This window comes from Leptodactylus fuscus, chromosome 5 (genome assembly GCF_031893055.1).
Source record: "Leptodactylus fuscus isolate aLepFus1 chromosome 5, aLepFus1.hap2, whole genome shotgun sequence".
In the NCBI taxonomy this organism is placed as follows: Eukaryota; Metazoa; Chordata; class Amphibia; order Anura; family Leptodactylidae; genus Leptodactylus; species Leptodactylus fuscus.
The window spans coordinates 73,519,621-73,535,670 of record NC_134269.1 but is presented as its reverse complement, the minus strand read 5'-3'; the positions used below and the strand labels follow the sequence as shown (position 1 = coordinate 73,535,670).

Genomic DNA, 16,050 nt, shown 5'->3' with positions numbered 1-16,050 from the left:
TATTTGTAAAGCTGAGAATATTGGAGAATGTTTTTTTGGTTTCCGTGTGTGTTGGATTTTGGCCACAGTTAAAATCGATTTTCTACATTTTGCCATTTTTGAGACATGTAATTGCACAATATTTATATACTAAAGTTTATAGGATCAAAACATGCTCACAATTTTGCATGGTTGGTTATATGTCTAGTCCACAGGTGTCAAACACAATGCCGAAGGCCAACTCCAGGCTGAGGCCTTGTGTTTTTTGGTCCGCAGCCCAGGACTATTTTAAACATAGGGCAAGCGGTGCAACTTCATCAGGCCTACTTAACCCCTTCCTACCAGAGCCATTTTTTAATTTTAATTTTAAATTTGATTTTTATTGAGAAGAAAAAAGAAGGTTTTACATTATATACGAAGCAGAAGAAAAAATCAACAAGAAACTATACATTAGAAACAATAAACAGAAGAACAGCTCCATACAATATTCAAGATGTGAGGTTTTCCCATGCAAAATAAAGAGGAATTATATAAGAAAACCAAGAGCAGGGCCCACATGAGCTTCCCAGGCACTATTTATCTAGATCAGGGGTGGGCAATTAATTTTCCCATGGGGCCGCATAAGAAATTGAAACTATGCTAGAGGGCCGCGCCACAGCAAATTTAGCTCCACCCACTTCTATGCTGACTCTGCCCATTCCCAATCATCTTTCCATGTGCCCCCACAAAGTATAATCCTCCTACAGTCACCCGTACATTATATGTCCCCACATTATAATGTTCCCTTCCAACTGCCCCACAGTATTAAGTCGCTCTCCTGGTGCCCCAGTGTAAACTGGTGGAAACTAGAGGGGACATGAAGCTGGGACAGCTGGAGGGGGACATTAAACAGTGGGGGTAGTTGGAGGGGGGCAATAAATTGACAGCTGGAGCGGGACATGAAACTGGGGGCAACTAGAGGGGGACATTAAAATCGGGAAGCTGGAAGCAGACAATAAACCGTAGGGGTAGCTGGAGGGTGACATTAAACGGGGCAACTAGAGGCAGACAGGTCCCCCTACAGCTACCTCCACGATTTAATGCCCCCTCCAGTTGTCCCCAGTTTAATGTCTCCCCAGTTTAAGTGCCCTCTTCAGCTACCCCCAGCGTCATGTCCCCCCCTCCATTTCTCCCTCAGTTTCATATCCCCCTTTATTTGCCCCATTTCATGTCCCCCCTCCATCTCCATCTGCCATCTCTGCCCCCAGATTCATGTCATCTCCATCTCTCCCCCAGTTTCATGTCCCCCCTCCATCTGCCATCTCTGCCCCCAGATTCATGTCCTCTCCATCTCTGCCCCCAGATTCATGTCCCCTCCATCTCTCCCCCAGTTTCATGTCCTCCCTCCATCTCTCCCCCAGTCTCATGTTCCCCCCCTCCATCTGCCATCTCTGCCCCCAGATTCATGTCCCCTCCATCTCTGCCCCGAGATTCATGTTCTCTCCATCTCTGCCCCCAGATTCATGTCCCATCCATCTCTCCCCCAGTTTCATGTCCTCCCTCCACTCTCCCCCAGTCTCACGTCCCCCCCTCCATCTGCCATCTCTGACCCAGTATAACATTCCCCTTACACACACACACACACACACACACACACACACACACACACACACACACACTCTCCAGCCTGCATCTCACCTTACATCTCTCAATACCTTATGACATACACCATGTCTCCATCTTCCTGCCGGCACTAAGACACGCCCCCTAGACATGCCTCCCTAGTCAAGCTGTGTGGGCCGGACTGAATCAGTCAGAGGGCCGGATACGGCCTGGGGGCCGGGCTTTGCCCAGGTCTGATCTAGATCATAGTAGAGAGGTCAGGTAGGATCAGGAGCGAATAGGGAAAGGGAAAGATTCAGGAGGGGGAGGGGGGAGACAGGGGAGAGATGAGGGGAGGGAGGAAGTAAAAGTAACCAAAAGACAAAAAGAGAAAACAAAAAACAACAAACAAAAGCAAAACACAATTAGAACAGTACACCTGGACAAAATCTAGCGCCACCAAGGGCACACAAGATAGGATGCAAAAGAGTCGCAGGGTGAATGCACATCAGTCACCAGGTCCTATTATAGAAATCAAACGGAGCCATCCGGTACCATATACCAATTAGGGAGTCGTTGTGGGACCAGACTGGGGCTGAGAAGGGGATGATGCTTTCCTAGTTTCTATATAGGAGGACCAAAGAGACCATTTGGAGCGAAAGCTGGGGAATGTATGGTTCCCATTAACCAGCATCCTCTCCAAAGTGAAGGCTAGGTCAACATGGTGAATTAGTTCGGTAATGGTCAGACAAAGCGCGGATTTCCACTGACAAGCGATCATGGATCGAGCTGCCAGCACTATCTGACCCAACACAACCTGTGTGCCTGAGGGGAAAAGACCAGTATCCAAGAAGCAAAGAGCCAGCCCAGGAGAGGGGGGTATAACAATACCAACTATGGAGGTCATAAAGTTAAATACTGCTACCCAAAAGGCCAAGACCGGAGGGCACTCCCACCACAAATATATAAAAGACCCTACATGACCGCGTCCCCTCCAGCGGAGTTTTGAAAAAGAGGGGTCTATGCCATTTTTTAATTTTTGTTTTTGTCTCCCCACCATCCAAGCCCCATAGCCTTTTTATTTTTCCATTCACAGAGTCATATAAGTCAAATTATTATTTGCAGGACAAATTGTTGTTCAATATGGTCCCATTTATTATTCTGTACAATGTACTGGGAAACTGGGAAAAAATCAGAATAAGGTGGAATTGGAGAAAAAGTGCATTTGCTCATTTTTACGGGGTTCTCTGTGTAGCCAAAGTGACAAGTCACCTGTGTTCTGTGTTTATGTATAATTCCAGGGATTCCAAATTTATATAGTTTTATTTACATTTTAACTCCTTAACAAAAATCCAAAACTTTGCAAAAATAAATAAATAAATTTCTGAAAGTTGCGATATTCTGAAACCCGTAACATTTTAGATTTCTATGCACGGAAATGCGTAGGGCATCTTTTTATACAGGACAAGTGAACTTTTTACTTATACCAATTTGGGGAATTTCTCTTACTTTGATCACTTTTTATTAAAATTATCAGAGGTGAAACAGCGAAAAACTGGCACTTTGGCACTTTTGATGTTTTCACTGAACAGGAAAAATATTTTTATAAGTTTGTAGACCGGGCGATTTCAACACAAGAATTTCTAATGTGTATGTGTTTCACAGCAATTTTTAACTTTTAGATGTATTCTAGTAAAAGGGGATGATTTGAGTTTTAAATTCTTTCTTTATTTTATGTTTTAATAATACTGTATTTATTAGACCCCTCTAGGGGGTCTTATTATTAATGCAATGTATTGCAAAATATTGGCGCTTCTATTACAGGATTCAGAAAGCAGCCTGTAGAAGAAGTAATGTCAAGACAAGTCTGGAAACCTTCAATAGGCTCCCATCTGTCATGGCAATGGATTGATGGGCCTGGAACTTGTTCCAGGCACCGTCGATCCTCCGAAGATGGTGGTGTCTATGCGCCGCCAGGAAGGTGAAATGAGTTGTGTGCCCTGGATTGTATGTAACATAATTTGATGTTGGGTTAGGAGAATTATTTCTTGACTGTGTGTGGGGGGAAGGGGGTAGGGTAGGGGTGACTTAGGACACTAGTTCCTATGTGTATTAATATTTCACATGGTATATCTACATTTACTCAATTGCAGAATTACTGCCCTTTGAAGACAGCCATAAGGCTGATTTAGCCCTTGGCAAAAATGAGTTTGACACCCCTGGTTTAATCTGAATTTTCCCCACTGTACAGAGAGCCTGAAAATAGTTTTATCACCTCATACTTTATATCTGGCACATGTACTGGTTTCAGGACTTCAGGCATATCTACCTGGCACAGTGCTCTCTCATCTGGGCATGAGTTAGCCTAGTCAGAGGGCAGTAATTGTTTTTATACTGTATATTGAATCAAGTGCAAGAGTATAATATGGCAGCAGAACACACTAAAGTGGGCATTCGTTCATTCAAGGGTGGATAGGTTTGTATGTTTCGGGGGAAGGGGGGGGGTTACATAAAGATCGGGCTGTGTAAAGGTCCCCAATGAATGCAGACTACCTGAGATTTCATCCAAAAGCCAAACCAATAACCAGAGAAGAATCATAATGAAACTTAAGTTTAGTCAACTAATTCATTGGCTGCTGATATGGATTGTGTCACCCCCCAAAGAATACTTATCCCTCAAAGTATTCATCCAAAAGTCAATCCAATAACCAGAAAAGAATCACACTGAAATATGTTTAGTCAACTATTTCATTGGTCGCTGATATGGATTGTGTTTTATGGTTTTCATGTAAAGGTCAATATCCTTACAATTCTAGCATAGCACACTGACCACATCATCTTTGATTTAAAAATAAAAAATAAATCGCCACACCATATTAAAAAGGTTGGTGAACCCCGCTTTACATGGTTTTCATAAAAATAAAATAAAGAAAATTGCTGCTCTTAGTCCACAACTGAATTGATGACTACAGCCAGTATCTCCCATCCACATAATTACATTTTTGAGGACATGCACTGCTATTTCTTTCATAAAACATAATCATCATACATACTATATTAAGTGGTCAGTATATATATATATATATATATATATATATATATATATATATATATGTTTTATATTGTTGATTTGATACCATTGGATCGGAGGCACTTACAATTATATTAAGCTCAGTTTGTGACCTCTCCTGTCTATTTTACATGTTTTTATGATGTCATGTTTGTATAACTAATAAAAGATGGTATGATTTGCAAGTGTCTAAGTTCATGGCTTTTAAAAGGGGTAATTTGGTAGGGGGTGTCTTAATTTCAGTGGGTCGGTGGAGCACTAGTGATGCAAATCTGGAACCCCAACACAAATATATTGAACTAGCCTCTGCTCGTGAATTCGTCTGCGTGTAATAAAGTATCTTCATTATTATTACCCCCATATGTCTCACATATTAGTAACTCTTATGGTGAGGCACACAGGGGTTAATGTGAGGGACATGATGGGGTTAATTGCTATTAATATGAGGCACATGGATTTACTAAAACAAAATTAATCACCCCAAATGCCTGATATTAATAAGCATAGTAACCCCAGTATGTCCTGTGTACCTGTGTTTTCTTTTTTTAGTTTCACTTTCCGCCTCCTGGGCTCTCCTCAGCCCTCTCATTGGTGGGCAGGGGACAGCCAGAGAAAGGGGGGGGGGGGGGAGAAAGTGGAGAGTGCTGAGTGGAGCCAGACCTGCAGCTCCTCCATCAGCTCCTGTGTGTCAGCTTTTGCTGCAGCTTTGGACATATACTTTCCCTATATTAATAGGGAAAGTATTCCACCAACAGGGGGCCCCTGCACATGCTGCAGCCCTGGGCAATAGCCAAGTTTCCCCCCCCCCCTAACGCCGGCCCTGCTTACCTCTCCTGGGCCGCCAATCATTATACTCGGGAGTCCGAAAAGACCCCAAGAATAATGATAGCAGCGGTAGCGCCTGTCACCGGGCCCCTAATGTCCCGGGCCCTGTGGCAGCTGTTACCACTGCTACCACAGTAGTTATGCCACTGGCTGCGATAATAGAATAGAAGACTACTACTTGTTTCCACCATGGTCATGGACTAAGAAAACTCCTTAAGGAGAGTGCCTTTGAATGCGTATGGAGACTTACAAGCCATTTTAGCTCCACTGGGGGATTATGGGGAATATGCAAATCTGTTTTCCAGGATGTAATTAGGAGGCATTGGTTTCCTAATTACATTCTGGAAAACAGATTTGCATATTCCTCTGTTTCCACCATCTAATAGATCTGTCCCTGATATATCCATTGCAGTCTCAGGCCTTATTATACCTCCTAGGCAGCATGCCCGCTGCCTCGGGTTTATGTTTGACTCGGACCTTTCCTTCACCCCCCCAATATCCAATCACTCGCACGCTCATGTCACCTCCACCTCAAAAACATCTCCAGAATATGCCCTTTCCTTACCAGAGATACATTAAAACACTTATTGTTGCTTTGATTCACTCTCGCCTTGACTACTGTAACTCCTTACTAATTGGTCTTCCCCTTACTAAACTCTCCCCTCTACAATCTATTCTGAATGCAGCGGCCAGGCTCATCTATCAGGCTAGACACTACAGCGATGCCTCTGGTCTGTGCCAGTCATTACATTGGCTGCCTATTCATTATAGAATAAAATATAAAGTTATCACTCTCATCCACAAGGCTCTCCATAATGCCGCACCTCCCTACATTTCATCCTTCATCTCTGTCTATCGTCTAACCCGTGTTCTCCGTTCACTCAATGACCTAACACTTACATCTTCTATTATGAGAACTTCCCATGCTCGTATACAAGACTTCTCCCAAGTTGCACCACTTCTCTGGAATGCTCTATCCTGGACAATCAGATTAACTCCCAATTTCTACAGCTTCAAGCGCAAACTAAAGACACATCTTTTCAGACAGACCAATTCCTAATGTAAATCCTTGCGTACTGTAATTAGAATCCCTAAAATGATCCCTCCTCTGTTCACGCCCCCGCATTACCCCACATGATATAATGCTGTTTTAGGATAACTTTATATGTTCAGGCACCATTTTAAAGGATACGACTGGTGACGGCTCATACAGTTTAATGTTTGTGTAATGACAGTAACCTCTATTACAACATTGTCTGACCTCTGCATAAGCAATATCGCCCCTGCTACATCTTGTGTCACCCCCTCTACCTCATAGATTGTAAGCTCTTGTGAGCAGGACCCTCAGTCCCATTGTGTGAAATGACTTTCTTTGTAATGCATCTTTCTGTCTGTATTTGAACCCTACAAATTGTACAGCGCTGCAGAATATGTTGGTGCTATATAAATAAAATTTTCTTCTTCTTCTTCTCCTTATTATTATTATTATTACTGCAATAGAATACATATGTAAAATGTTATTTACATCTCAGTGGACCTGCTCATTTGTTTTTTGCTCTCATTGCTGTCGCCTATATATTGGTTTATTGCTAATTTCGTGTTAGCTGAAAAATGTACATGTTTCTTTCCGCAGGTTGGACTGTAGCTCACATGGTCTGTTTCTATATAACTATGTCTCAATGTTTTATGTTTTGACCGAGCCAAATTGTTCTACTGTTGAAAACGTGAAAACAAAATAGAATGAAGAAAAATATATTAGACTTAATTAGAAAGCAATGTTACTTAATAATCATCCTTACTTTTCTGTATGTCTTTAGTGTCCACCTTTAAACTATACCAAAGGGCTAAGCACGTGTACAGCGAGGCCGCAAGAGTCCTGGCATTTAAGAAAGTTTGTGATGATGCACCTGCCAATGCTGTCCAGCTGCTGGGAGACCTCATGAACCAGAGCCATGTGAGCTGCAGAGACATGTACGAATGCAGCTGCTCGGAGCTAGATCAGCTGGTGGACATCTGTCTGTAAGTTTTGACAACTACACTGAAGTAACGCTTTTGGCTTCCTGTTTGATTAGATGATGAAGTAATGACATTGGTTACCACAATATCAACCCCTTTGGCGCCACAGTTAGAAAGTGACTAATTTCTTTTTTTTTTTTTTTTTTTGGCAGGTCAGTTTAGTGCTGTACAATACTATGGGAGCAAATGGTTAAATGTCAGACAGTTCTATTCTTTGAGGTTAACCACAATTTAAATCTTTCAAGCACATGTTCTTTCTGTAAAACACATGCCATAACTCTGATATATTTCTATTTAATGTATATATCATTTATAATGATTTTTATGAGTTGTAAATTTTAATGTTTGAATAAGAGTACTACAGGAGTAATTTGAAAAAAAAATCACTGAAAAAGAGAAAAAACATATGCTTGTCAGGTAGCTGTAGGAATTACACATATACTGTGGTACAAGCACGTTCTTCCCTTAGATATCTCTTCTTAAGGCTGAAGAACTTTAATTCTATTAATCTTTCCTCATCACTAAGGTCTTATTGTCACAGATAATCGAACAGGCAATGATCAGGAGTGGACATTCAATAGTTACCTGGTTATTTGGGCTATTTAAAAACAGCAAATATTGCAGCTGTAAGGCGATAAATGAATTGTTTATTGCCAGACAATTGACATTTGTTGGCTGCACATAGCTTTTTTCACACAGGGCAATGTGCTGGCAATAAGATAGCATCCTTTGGTTGCTGTGAGAGAGTGAAGGGTGCATTCTGGGAAGACAGGTTTATTCCAGCCAGGCACCTAAAGGGTGTATGGTAAAGACCCACACCAGGGAGGTCAGCTGGGTAATCAAGGCCTGATAGTAGTCTGTGTGTGAGGCCTAAGAGTGTGGCACCACACAGACAGATCTGAGCTGTCCAGACCAAATCTACAGAGCAGGTACTGTACCACCCGTTGTTGTTGCCAAGGTGGGAGTCTGGTAGCCAGGCTCCTGTATAGTCAGGGGAAGTTCCTTATGTTTAAGTAAGTTCTCAGCCGAGAAGGTTTTTGTTTTGGGTTATTTTGTGCCTTTGCAAAGGCAATTAATGCACTGCAAGTGAATAAAGCCTGAACTTGTGCGCAACCCAGAGTCTGTCCCCCTGTTTCCTGCCCTGCTACCGAGCATCTACCTGAGCGATTCCCCACAGTGCATAAAAGGTGTGATTAACTGACAAACAATTGCTTGTTTGGAACAAGGATTTGAAGGAACTGTAAGTAGTTCCTTATAAATGTCCCATGTGAAAAGACTATAAGATCCTCAAGGCCTTTTATCAGTTTAGTTGCATTATGTACTTTTATAACTCCAGCCATCCTTTCTGTAAATTGGTTGCCAAAACTGAACTGCATATCTCACATGAGCCTGAAATAATTATGTATAAAGTGGCAATAATATGTCTCTTTCCGTTGAGTCCATAATACATGACAGAATCTATGATCTTCAAGTACACCCAAATCCTGTATAAGTGGCCCCCAGTTTTACCCCAGGACATACAGAGCTTGGGGATTTTTATTACTCAAATGAATAACTTTACTTTTATCCGCACTGAACCTCCTTTGCTAAGTGCTATTGAGACATATTAACAATGAAAATATGCAATTTGCACCAAAAATCTGACAAACATGCCTTGCACGACACTTACTGTTTTGCACATCTTATGCATCTTGGCTGACGAGGAGCGTAACTTTAAGGCTAAGGCCTCAAGGGACGATATGCAACGCTAAAGCGCTGCGGGAAAAAGTGTGGCAGAACGCATCACAGTTCTTCCCGCAGCGCTATGAACAGAAAGTTCACAGAGTTTTCCTCCACAGACTTTCTGTTACCATTATATCTACGGGGAAGCCGCCAGTGTTTCTGTAGATATAATTGACATGTTGTGATTTCCAAAACCATGCCAGTTTTGGAAAACGCAGCATGTCTGTGCTGCGGTTTTTACTGCAAAGTGGGTATGGGATTCGCATGAAACCCATTCACACTGTGCAAGTACTGTAAAACGCCACAATTTTTGCAGCGGTGTTCCTGCCATGGGCAAATCACAGCGTTTCCAACCCGTCGGGCCCCAGCCTGAGATGCAACATTGTGTGCAAAATTAAATAACCTACAAACAGATGATTTACTTAAACAAAAATGTGTAAAGATGCAGCAGATTTTTCATATAGCCAGAGCCACTGTGATAAATATGTCTAGTCTAGATGGTTACACTAGTCAGCTGTTAGACAGTATTAATAAATCTCCCCCTATGTGTCCAAATGGGCTTGTAAATTACAAAGCTGTTCCTTAGACTGCATTAGACTTGGTTCATCAGGATCCTTATCTTGCTATTGCTTCCTCTAAAATCACTCCACATTACGAGAAGGTACTTGGAGTTAAAATGTTTATGAAATCCTTTAACCATAGCTAAAAAAAAATTAAAAAAAACATTTTGAAAGGTCTCCCAGCCCGAGGTTACTGGGAAATTCTGCTGACATATGATTTCATCTGAAATGAAGCAGACATTGTCACTACTTTACAATGCATTACTGGAAGATTCTTTGTGATTGGACTCTTCTACTTAAAATATCAGTTAACCATTTAGTGAGAAAAAAAAAATCCGCATCCATATATTATATAGTAACACAGGACTTGGAACATAATACCAAAGGAGTGAACTAACAGTGAGACGTTTTGTAAAAATGACAGCAGTTTTTCTCATGGGATCGAAACTATAGCACTGCACCAAATTTCCCTCTGGCCAACTGAAGGCAGAGTATTCTAAAAACTGGAAGTCCAAACCACAAGGGGACAAAGTCAGATGAAATTCAATACCAGACACCACCCTTTCATTCCAACAAAAGATCTATATGTGATGTCAACTAGAAAACCTCCCTGAAATTATATGCCGTTCTCAAAAATCATTACAAAGTGTTTAACTTGAACAAACAGAATTAGGATCACCAAGGGAACCAAAACAAATGAAAAACGGAAACGTATGCCGGGGTGGATGTGATTCATGCTCAAGGTACCAGAGCTGATGCTATGGTGGATTCTGAAAAAAATTATTTGTCATTGTATAAATTAGAGTCTTTTTTTGTGATAGGGAAGCAGCGTAAACATATTTCTCTTTGCTAAATTGAATCACATTAAAAAACCAAAACAATTTTGATTCAGGCAAAATAATGAGGGGAGGAATATGAGAACTGTCCAAACTGCATCTAATTTCTAAATAACAAGATGGTAGCACGCAGAATCTAACCAGAGTAGCCAGGGTTACTGGAAGTTAGACCAGCAAGGAATAGATTTGTAAACAGTGGTGACCCAGAATGTACTAGCCCCGTCTGTTGCGGCTGGTCCTGTCTCATGCCACACTGCTACTTTACAAAACAAAACTCCTTAGGAATGTTTTATGTAAATACCACCGATGGCATAAGATAGTTAAAACTGAAGGATTCTTAAAGGCTTTTTAAGGTCCCCAAATGCATTTTTCATTCTGATGATCTATTCATAAGATTAATAATCAGTTTCTGATCTCTGGGGGTACAACACCTGGTCCCCACACGGATCAGTTGATCTGGTTGTCTCTAGGCTCCAGCAGTGGACTGGGAGTGGGAGTCTGCTTCTATTCAAGTAATAGGAGTGCCATTGCTATACAGTGGACAGAGCTTTGCTTCTGTAACTTAACTAAGAGCCAACTGCTTCCACTCTTTGTCCCTTCTGTAGCCTCCGGCACCCAAAGGCAACTGATTCAGCTGATCTGTGTGGGGTCTGGGTGTTTGACCCACACAGATTAAATACAGACGACCGGGAAATGCATTTGGGGCATTAAATACACGTTTCAAGTGTTATGTACAAATGCAATTTGCACTCAACAGGAAGAGGTCACAAATCCAAGACTACCAAATACTAAGGCAAAAAATGTTGCCAGAGACACTGCACAACTTTGATGCAAAAATCAGTCTTTGGAAGTCTTCACCAGAGCTCCCAGTGGTGGAGTTGGAATTTGCAGGTTCCTTCGGCAGGGGTTAGCAACAACTTAGCAGGGGACTGTAAGTTGGTGCACCACAGGTATCTGCAAACTCAGAGTCTCTGATTACTCACCATAGGAGCGTAGAACCTGGCAGAGAATCAGAGAGTATGTCTGTTCAGATGTCCAGAGCTTCCTTAGCCGATTAGGATAAGATCAGTTCAGTTCAGCAGAGTAACTGTGAGAGCATTAGGGCTCAGAGCAATAATGAAGTAGGATGGTCGTCTATCTGGTCAGCAGTAGAGATAACAGAAAAGTACAAACAGGAGTAGCAGTGGAGTAGTCATCTATCCAGTTGGCAGCGAGGTACAGAGCATGAGGCAGAAGCAGGTTCGGGAGAAAGACAATGGTCAAAATGAAAAAAGTACATGGGAGTCAAATCGGTAGACAGGAGCTAGGGATCAGAAACACAAAAGCAAGGTGCAGAGACAAAAGCCAAACTGAGGGTAGGTTCACATGGAGGTTTTTTGGTCAGGATTTTGAGGCTGTATCCGCCTCAAAATCCTGACCTAAAAGACAGCTCCCATTGAAATCAATGGGAGCCGGTCAGGTCTTTTTTCCGTGAGCCATTTGTTTCGGCTCCCGGAAAAAAGAAGTGACGTGCTCATTCTTTCAGGTGGATTCGCCTCGTGACATCCACCTAAAGAAACTCCCGACTAGGCCCATTAATTTGGGCCTAATGTGGAGTGGAGTGCGGTGACTGGATGCTGGTGCACTGCATCGGCATCCAGTCGCAGCTACCCGTATTTTGGTTCGGAACCTGAGGCGGCCTCTGCCTCAGGTTCCAGACCAAAAAGCACCATGTGAACTTACCCTAACAGGACAAAAACTGAATAGCTAGCAACCAGGTTCAAAGAGAAGTCGCCCTTTAAAGACCCAGGAAACAAACAAGTGGTCAAGCCTAAAAGGGGACAAACACCAAGTAGAAAAGACATTAGAGGGAAGTTGGAACACTCACAGCAGCAATCCCTGAGGATCTAGCTCTGCTACTAACATCAGGTTCATTCTTTGAACCTAGTGAATTGTATTATCAAACAGAATCATAATAAAACTATTGTAATTTATAGATTTTTAGCAATTCAACTAGATTGGCAAAGTGTATTAAGGCGGTATGTTTAGGGATCCTGGTCAGTTTTAATCAAAGCATACTTTTATAGATGAGGCATGTTCCTCGTCATGACTGAAGAACGTCCACTAATAATTCAGGTTCCTCAAGTAAATTTACAAGACTTATAAATACTTAAAGGGAACCTGTCAGCACCAAGATCCTTATTAAACCAGTCCCAGTGCCTTATGGTGCTCAGATACGTGAGTACAGTGCTGTAATTTTTTGGTAGAATGGCTGCTCTTTATTCCTATACAAATGAGCTAAGGGTTCATTGGGGGGTGTTCTGGGGCAACTGAGCATCACAGCAAGATCTTCCTTCTGCTCAGTACCCCTCTCAGCAACACTGTCATAATCAGAACACCAGAACACGTCCCCAATTCACTGATAACTTATTTGCATAGGAATAAAAAGCAGCTTGTCATGAAGTGGAGAACTTGACACCGCTACATATTAGATAGTTGTCCACTCATATGAATTAGTAATTGTATGTAGTATTACAGACACTGCAGGTGAAATGTGTCTAAGCCGCGATTGCAGGGGTTTAAACAGTCAGACCCTCTAAGATCAGCTGATCACTGGTAGTACATTTAGAAATCGGGTTATTTTTAATGGGCAATAACATAGGCTATTGTAGATAGAAATCAATACTACAAACTGTATCTTATGTGTGCAGATGTGTAACATCTAAGCCAAAACATAACAACCTTCTTATACTACAGTTACGTCTTAAGATGCCTTATAAATTGATTTTCAAGATGTGATATTTAAAGTTTCTATTCTTTTCAGTAAACTACGTCTTGTATAAATGAATGCAGCCCAGATTTGTAAATTTTCTCTTTTGATCCAGATTGCTTTTAGAATCTTTTGGTGGTGTATCTTAATTTTTACGAGAGAACAGTGACAGTCTTCTGTGCCTTCTGGGACTCCTCAAACGTAATTCTTGTACTTTTAGAGGTCTGAAAATGCCAGAGTGATTCACGTTGACATTTAAGACTGTGTGTCATGCAATATAGCGGATGTTCTAATTCAGGATTAGGCAACCATGAAATCTCCCTTTGTGGTTTGGCAACTGCTCCAGGTGTATTTGCCATCTAGTGTTGCTGGGAGCTGTAGTGGAAAACCTACAAATAACATACAATGATTTGTAATTTGTTCAAAATACTTTTCTGTTCAGAAGTTGTCAGAGGAGTCAGTGTTCATTGGTGATGTCAAGGAATAGACGTCTGTAGCTTAATTGGTGAGGAACATCTTCCCTTCTAACAGAAAAATTCCTTATACAAGTGCAGATATAGAACAAACAAAAATGTCAAAAAACCAAACTAAATTAAGGTTATTTGTTTTTAGGAAATCTGGTGCTATTGGATCTCGTCTCACTGGAGCTGGATGGGGCGGTTGCACTGTTTCTATGGTTCCTGTTGAGAAGCTGAATGTGTTCCTAACCAGCGTACAAGATATGTATTACAAAACTGATAGCCGTCGATCAGCACTGCAGGAACAAAGCCTGTTTGCCACCAAGCCTGGAAATGGGGCTATGGTAATTGTGGAGAAAAAATGAACAGTCTTTGTAAATTTCATAAATTTGGCTATGTAACAGAATACATACACATGGTAGATATAACCTTGTTAAGTTTAAAACTGATAAATATAAAGGCCTAATATCCGATGGTGACCGGCAAGCCGAAGATTACTATACACACATGATTAATAGCACGTTTTGCCAACCTCACTGTAATAAAACTGGAAATAAAGAAATTACTTCAAAATAATCTTTTATTGTTTTGAAAATACAACAATAAATGACATAATGGAAGTTGGCTTCAACATAAAGACTTTAAAGCATTACTAATGTCTGCTCAGTGGTTGGTTCACATTCGTTGTCAGCATCAAGAACATCTTGAGTGGTCAAATCCTTTTTGTTGAGAAGTTTACTGGAAATGGCATCTTTTTCAATTTAGAAAAAGGAAGAACAAAAAGTTTATGAAGTAAATTGATACATACAACTGGACGCTTGAAAGCAAATATAGGACGTGTACATCCATCAAAATATACTAGTGCATATGAGCTCAACATTTCCATCTTTTAGGAGTAAGTCTATATGTATAGGGATGAATCTTGTGTGTCCACTGAAACAAAGATGGACTCTGCACTAATAGACATTGTTACTGACCAAACAAACCAGCAGATTGAAGCAGTCCAGATAAGCAGAATTCACTTTGTTGCCCTTTATCATGAAGAACAGGGAGTCTTAGGTGAGTCTGTACAGCAACATAGGGTTTCAGTGTCACACTACAACATCACATTAACTGATCATGTTGAGACCTTTAGTTTACTGTGTCTGTGGCCTGATTGTTGCCAGAAATATTTCCTTGCTTGATTTCTCTTCATTCATTCATTCATTCATTCATTCATTCATTCATTCATTCACATTAGACAGAAATGGCAACACATCCATAACTGGCCATAACTATGTGTGACCTGTGCGGTCATTATGTATGGCTAACCCTGAACACGCCAATGGCAATCTCTTTTTTACAGTTGTAACTTTTATTAAAGTATTTTTTTTCAGATAACAGGAAATAGAAAACATTTTCATATGTGAGGTCATTATCTGTATAATACAGCTATATAACTACAAAAACAAACAAACAAACAAATAAGGAGCACCTAGATCCAAGCAATCAAATGGCAACCTATAATAAGGGGCTGAGACAGGAATACATAAGAAAGAGAAAACCAAACATTATCCAGTAAGCTCTGTGTTGTATAGTGTCAATATGCCCTCAAATAATACATAACAGTTGCTTTAAGTGTGTGAAGCCTGCGGAGCCATAGTTATTCAATTTAATTTACTGTAGGCCCATATACAGGACCAAGCTAGAATGCGTTGAAGGTGGGCTGTCCCATAATGTATTTAGTAAGTTGAGACCGCTTTGCCTGCTTATGGTTTGCCAGATAGATGAATCCATTTAGCTACCCGGTTAACGTTTGTTAGGTTGTACGCAGCACAGGCAGCACACTCATGGCAGTAATAGATCAGAATATTGCTGACCACCTCCCTTATAGTATGTTTGAGAGACAATTAGGGTTGAGCGATTGGAATTCCGAACACGATCTTTTTTGGTGGGATCGAGATCGGTGATTATTTCCCACAATGCTTTGCTACTGGCCAAGCATTGTGGGAAAAGCTAACAATGTTAGCCTTCATATTGAGTATACGCTTATACTCAGTGTGAAGGCTCCACTGCGGTTCCATAGGAATGAATGGAAACAGCCGGCACACAGCCATAACCCCCTGCTCGCCAGCTTCCTCCATTCATTCTAATGGGAGACTAGCTAACATCTCTATTATTTGGAGAGAACGTCTCTATTAGCTACTTACCTACAGAGATGGCTGGTCTGCAGTGCCCGGTGTTCTCGTTCTTCTTCTCCTCGCTGCCGCTGCCT

The 16,050-nt window shown here is 41.3% G+C and overlaps 1 protein-coding gene across 1 annotated transcript in view; it reads left to right on the top strand.

Annotated features, from left to right (window-relative positions):
- GALK2 (galactokinase 2) overlaps positions 1-14,381 on the top strand; it is a 108,832-nt gene extending 94,451 nt beyond the window's left edge. Inside the window, exons 9-10 of the mRNA XM_075273402.1 lie at positions 7,273-7,474; positions 13,951-14,381. Coding sequence (XP_075129503.1) covers positions 7,273-7,474; positions 13,951-14,161 — 413 coding nt within the window. The 3' untranslated portion in view covers positions 14,162-14,381. The remainder of the gene's footprint in view (positions 1-7,272; positions 7,475-13,950) is intronic.
- The last annotated feature ends 1,669 nt before the right edge of the window (positions 14,382-16,050 follow it).